The 6,712-nt window shown below is 41.7% G+C and overlaps 1 protein-coding gene across 2 annotated transcripts in view; it reads right to left on the bottom strand.

The window, feature by feature from the left end:
• Positions 1 to 5,899: 5,899 nt before the first annotated feature.
• Positions 5,900 to 6,712, bottom strand: part of Gfpt1 (glutamine--fructose-6-phosphate transaminase 1) — a 49,706-nt gene continuing 48,893 nt past the window's right edge. For both annotated transcript variants that reach the window (XM_051154857.1, XM_051154856.1), the window contains one exon: positions 5,900 to 6,396. In XM_051154857.1, the coding sequence (XP_051010814.1) occupies positions 6,352 to 6,396 (45 nt within the window). In that variant the 3' untranslated portion in view covers positions 5,900 to 6,351. The remainder of the gene's footprint in view (positions 6,397 to 6,712) is intronic.

Here is a 6,712-nt window from a genome sequence, read left to right as displayed (position 1 = left end):
ACATTTCTCTGGTGGTGTAGCCATTGGTAAGGGCCCATGTGTGTGAGCAAACCCTCGCTTGTGCTCCTATAAACAACTCTAGTGAAACTAAGTCACAAAAAGACTAGAAAGTAGAAGCAGCTAGTTGAGAGAAGAGCAAGAGATACTGTGTGTGCAGGGAGTATGATCAAAACACACAATATACATAATGAAATGTTATAATGGAAAATTATTGTGTATAACTTATAATACACACCATTTAAAAATATCTTGGGGGGCTGTAGAGATGGCTCAGCCACTAAGAGCACTTGCTGCTCTTCTGGAGGACCTGTATTCAGTTTCTAACGCCCACATCAGGCCACTCACAACTGCCTGTAACTCCCAGCTCTAGAGGATCAGATCTCCTCTCTTCTGGTCTCTGAGGTTCTCTCTGACAGAACTCCTAGGTGAACCTTGGCATCTGAGGCGAAGGGTTAACACAGAGTGCATGGGGACACGCACCCTGTGCAAACAGTGCACCCTGCGGTCTTGGGACTATTTTGTTGTGAGCATAGTGACAGAACGGCTACCTCACACCTTACATGCTCACTTCCTGGAAGCAGGAGAGGGCAAGCCACTCACAGCTCAATGGCTTCTGGTGACGTCAGCAGGTGTAGTGTCAGTAAACTGGAAACAAAGAGAGACTAATCTACCTTCAGACCAGTGAGGAAGCTGCCGCTGGGGCATCCTGTCACCAGGCAGCTTAAGAGCCACACTGTTCTCAGCACCACCTCAGAGAAAGTGGATTTAAAATTTTTTTTAGTTATATTTCTTTTTTACATGTACATTTATATTATTACACATAAATATAATAAACTACATACAGCAAGAAGGAACATGAAATAATCAGGAATTATATAAATGTTACATTCATAGTGTTTTGGCTATTTGTATTTGGCAGCCTTAAAGAAAACATCTTTCCTATCTTGGTGAGTCTAAAATTCTGAATGTAAATCAGTATCTATCATATCTCATCTCTGTCAACTTAAAACATCTATCTAGAGCTAAAAGCATCTTAACCCCTAAACAACTAAGCTTAACTGTAAAACTAAACTATCTGGGCTTCAACCCCATCAGAGACTTGAGGAGGAATAAAACTTAATTACCTAAATAAACAGGAAGTGCAGGTTAGCAGCTTCCAAAACGAGTAAATGACAGTTTGCTGCCTGAACAGTCACCCAAAACTCTCTATAACGTTGGAGCATCATCTTCAGCCTTCTGGCCCAGTGTATCTGACAGACATATTTGTGAGGCAGGAACTATTGACAACTTGCTTACCCTGTCTTGGCAGAGTTTGGCTGTCTACTCTGCCTACGTATAAGCTTGCCCATTTTCAGGTAGAATTCTGTCTGTGCCTGAAACAAGGACATTTTGTTCAGTGGCTGGTTTGCCACATTTGAAGCCATCTCCACAAGGAGGTTCTTTGATGCTCATCTTCTTTGAGGTAGGCTGGGTGTTGCCAGGAGTTAACCTGTCTTGTACTTTCCCGGCTCTAGTAAGAGCCCAGCAGAACCAACACTCAATTGAAGCAAATTTAAAGAAACTGAGTTTTATATCAAAACCATGGTGGGGCTAAAGGGTTACATGATCCCTGAAGCTCTAGAAAGGGCACCCTGTCTCTGCCAGGCTAGGTATGACCACAGCTCTCGCCTCACGCCCCCTGCCCCTGCAGCTACCAATGCACTTTAAACGTCCTGGTCACTGTGTGTTCAAAAAACCTGCTAAAAAGTATCTTTTATAAATGTGAAGTGTCGAGGCCAGCCTGGTCTACAAAGTGAGTCTAGGACAGCCAAGGCTACACGGAGAAACCCTTCTAAAAAAAAAAAAAAAAAGTAAAGTGCTATGAGAAAGTGGTACCAGAGTTTTATCCAATGATTCTTCATAAAACTACTGGGAAGCTGGGGTCCAGACATGTGGCTCTGGACATTCATACAATCATTTATTTTTTTTAAAGCAACAGAAATGAAACATCAGCAGTGTTACTAACAATGAAAGTAAAACCCTGACTAGATTCTTAACACACCGCTAATTTTAAAATGCTACATGTATGTGTGTGTTTCAAATACTGATAAATCCTTCAAAATGAAACACTAGGACTGTGACCAAAGGTGTGAGGCCCGACATGCCCTCTCCCAAAAGGAAAAGAAAACACACAGCAAGGTTTTGGGTAATTTATTCACAGTTCCGGTGCAGTCACTGGATTTAACAGGACACGAGGATGAAATAACCATCTGGCTCAGAAAACTAAACATTCATTTAAAAGAATACAAAGTCAAGACAGAGCAATGATGATTCTAACCCCCCCAATCCCACAGAAGTATAATTTAAACAAATATCAAAACTTTTATTAATGGAAAAACACATTCAACAGAAAAAAAACCTTCAAAAAGTTACAGGACCATTTCTACAGCCACTCTGGAAACCAGGACAGAAGGCAGGGTGCTGCGAGAGCTTCCTAAGATGTCATCAGCAGCCTTTATACTATCAAGCCAGTGTGAACTTACGGTTAACACAGCCGAACTCAACAGTCTTGCTTAACTACGGACACTACTGCTCAAAGCCAATGTTGCTACTTTTATTATTTGTCACATCCCAAATCTGAGGATAAGTTTAAATTCATCAAACTATGAAGATGCTGAAATGCTTAGTAACAGTCTTTAATACAGTAAGACCAACTACGTTAAAACTTTTAAATCTGAAAGTAAACAAAGCCACGTGAAATCTGTCTCCAAGCTTAAAATACTAGAATTGTTACACACACAACTCACTAAACACATGGATATGATAAGCCAAAACAACTTTACCATTCTTTTCCTTTTCTTTGGCCGTCCCAAATTCAATGTGAATTATAAATTCTTTTTTTTAAATAAACACTTTCCAATGACATTGTGCTTTTTATTATTTTTTTTTTTTAGAAAAATCTTACCAGTTATAGTATATAATAAACAGGTAACCTCGGTTTCTTTTATTGCTCTAGAATATCCTAATTATAAAAACAGATAAAAGACTAACCCCCAAAGCCTGAAAGTGTGTTTGTTAAAGATCAGCTAGTTTCCTTCTCTAAAGAATGACAACAATGATGTCGGAGGAGTATTACAAGGGACCATAAATGGACGCCTTTCCTCCCATCTTCAGAACTACTCAGGTAAGAGCCCTGGATTCAAAGGGATATGACGGCATTGCCTCGCACAGAGAAGCTGGTGTTAGCCTCCTGCACAGTACCCTGTGACAACCCTCTGAGGAGCAGGGACACACAGCTGAGTGTCATATTATTAACTGCTGTTCTTTATAGTACCGCAGATCCATGTTACCATGGACAGACAACTGCTTATCAACACGTTCTAAAGTGTGGACCACTGTAAACCCATTCACAGCACTCGGCTCCTCAGCCCAGCTCCACCTTTCCACCCTCCCACTGGTGCCTCACAAGGAACAGGTCCACTGGGGACAGTCAGAACCGCTGTGAGGACGTAGCTCTGCTGCCCAGCACAACGACTTGCTCATAGCAGGTGCTCAAACACACCTGCTGACAGTCACAGGCTAAGAGTGAACAGTGTACTTTCTATAACCTTTTCACTCTTGTGGCGTAGATTTTCTTTTTAAAAGCTGACTTCAAAGTAATAACCATTAATTGGGCCACGTGTCAGGTGCCCCACAGTCCTCCTTGCCTAGAGAGCACTCCTAAGTAAGGATGTATGTGTGAACTTAAACTTTTAAACACACTATATGAAAGAATTTTAGCTGGGTAGTCGTGGCACAGACCTTTGATGCCAGCACTGGGGAGGTAGAGGCAGGTGGATCTCTTTGTAAGACCTAGCCTGGTCTATAGAGCAAGTTCTAGGACAGCCAGGGCTGCATGGAGAAGTCTTGTCTTTAAAAAAAAAACAAAAAACAAAAACCAAAGCAGGGGAAATAAATAACTTTAATAGAAAGCCTCCTTTTGTAGGGCATTTTTGTTTTGAGAAATTAATTTCCATATCCTGTATTATACCGTTTTTGGCTGGGTCCACTCACTCACTCAGTGGTTTGCCTCACTAAAATATCTGGGCATTGATTAATTTAAAGCCTGGCATGAGGGTGCATGCCTGTAATCCCAGCACTCGGGGAGGCAAAGGCAGGTGATATCTGTAAGTTCAAGGACAGCCTGGTCCACAAAGCCAGCCCAGGACAGCCAAGGCTACAGAGAGAAAATCTGTCTGGGGTGGGGGGTTGGTGGGGGGGAGAATTAATAAAAGAATTTAGGGTAGAAAGTAAAATGGGGCAGAGAGGAGAATATTTGTTTAGAAAATACTCCTCCGGTCTTCACTTGGGCTTCTAACTGTTTGGTTTAGGGTTTATTCTAGCCTGGAGTGTGTATGGGAGGGAAACTGGTGAACGGGTTACAGTCAGAGCCGGACAGAGGAGTTCTGACGTTCCATCACACAGAGGGTGGTCAGCAAAACTGAGCTGGGTAGTTAGGTAGGAAGAGCTGCATCAGGACTCTGGGTCAGTGACTGAGGTGACGATGACCTGCGAACACTGCGCTGCTTCACAATGCCTCAGCATACCAACGTCAGCCTATGCTCCAGAGCAACACAAGAAATGCAAAAACCAAACCACACAAGCATGAGCAGCAGTGCAACTACATCAGACGTAAAGATGGCACCACACGCATACCAAACTAAGAATTAGAACCAAGAAACATAACTACAGCGGCTACGTGGGTATAAACTGTAGCTCTGCTGTCTTACGTTTTTACAAGTCAGGTTTCCAGTCTCCCTGAATGTGAGTGAAACCTTCCAAAATGCCTAAAATTACACAAACTCTCTCTTCAACCCTCTTCACAAAAAGCTTGCACTTCGGTCATAGTTTTAACTGCTCACTGTCAAGTTCAAACACACAGCAAGAGCTACCAACTCCACTCAGTACTGCACTTTCACAATGTAAACGTAAAAGCTTTTGAGAGAAATGGCCTGCATAAACACATCTTCCTACAGCCCACACAACCCTACAGCCCAAAGAGCTCTGTGAATTACTCTGCACATTTTTGGGGTATCAAACTAATATTCTATTTTAGATATTTTATTCAAATCACCACTTGCATTTCTGACACAATCAGCTGAATACATGTCAGTATCACTTATGTATATTGCATTCAGTCCTAATCAGGAGTTAAACAATGCAGAGGAAAACATCTGGAAAGCAACCCTAAATCTGATGTCATTCCACAGCGCAAAGTATGTGATGTTCTAAGCCTAACCTACCACAAACACTGAAGGTCAAATGACTAGGCGAAGTGTGCAAAGCTCCCAAGCAATTAAAAAGAACTTCCAAACTGGCACCAAAGGGATGCAGCAAGGCAGGGAAGGAAGCTAAACTTACCTGCAGGAAATTCTTCTTCGGACAAAGCTGAAGAAAGAACTGAGCATGCCAGTATCAATCTGAGATGTCTGCTTGCAACTCTAGGCTAAGATTTCAATGGCGACAACAAAGTATGTCATTCAGTATTTCTTTTTTAATTAAGCTCTACAGTGGCGACAACAAAGTATGTCATTCAGTATTTCTTTTTTAATTAAGCTCTACAGTTGCAAGGAAATGCCAACTACTCTTAGGAGATGAAGAAACAAGAAGTCGGATGCCCCATGCCCTATCTTCAAATGTCCAGTCACACGTCAGTATCTAAAGCAGATCAGGTTTGCTGTGCCACAAAACTCCGCACAGTCTTCTAGTCAAGTGTCACTGTAACACACTTGCTCCCTGTGTTCCAGCTACAGAGATGGCAGCCAGGTTTGAATTAATTTAACTACACTTAGATACAAATCTCACCAATTTTTTAGGTGTACAGTTTGACTTAAAAACAAAACAGAAACAAGCTTTAAGCTTCGAGATAAACCGTAGCATCCTCTATTTATAAACGATGCAGCAAAGCCTCCAGAGATGTCCACGAACTCCACACACTGGCTTTTGACTTGGACTATCCCAACTGAATGCACTGGTCTTTCATCAGTCTGACTGAATCAAGTCATGCTAAAGCAAACAACAGGGAGCTCAGACACTCAGCAGTCCTCCTTGCCTGAAGTGGAGGACCCGGAAATTCATTATCCAGTTCTTTAAACAAACTATAACTAAAATCTCTCTGATTTTAGGTTCAGATCTAAATTCTATTAATCAAACTTCCTCATGTATTATTGAAAGTGAGGCAATTGCACAAAAAATCATTAGTTGAGTGGGATAATTATAACTGATAAATAAGAATTTACTAAAAAAGGCTTTTAGGAGGCAATATTTTAAATCAAAAATTTAAATACAAAAGGTGTCTTGTGTTGCTTAACTGTCTTAAGCTTCAGGTTTCCTTTACTCTACTGTTACAGATTTGGCAAGATTCCGTGGGAAATCAACCTGCAAAATAAAAAAGAACTTTATTAGAAAATATAACTACATAATTGATCTTGGAAAGTGACTGAAAAGCAATGGAGGAAAGGTGCTAACATACACAGGGGGAGCTCCCTTAGTCCCTCTATGGCTGCAGCCCTCTCAGGGGACCCTGGAAACACAACCAAGTATTTTGGTTCTCACAACAGCAAGAGGACTAAGAACGCTGCAAGTCCTACAGCCCTCACTGTGGGACAGATCCAAACAATATAGACTTCCCACCCCAAAATACCAATCACTGCCTGGTAAGAAAAGAGCCCCACCCCAGGTCATGTCAGGCTTG

The sequence above is a fragment of the Acomys russatus genome, chromosome 13, assembly GCF_903995435.1.
Source record: "Acomys russatus chromosome 13, mAcoRus1.1, whole genome shotgun sequence".
NCBI lineage: Eukaryota > Metazoa > Chordata > Mammalia > Rodentia > Muridae > Acomys > Acomys russatus.
Note: the sequence above shows the minus strand (reverse complement) of the source record. Positions and strands in the feature narration are given on the sequence as shown.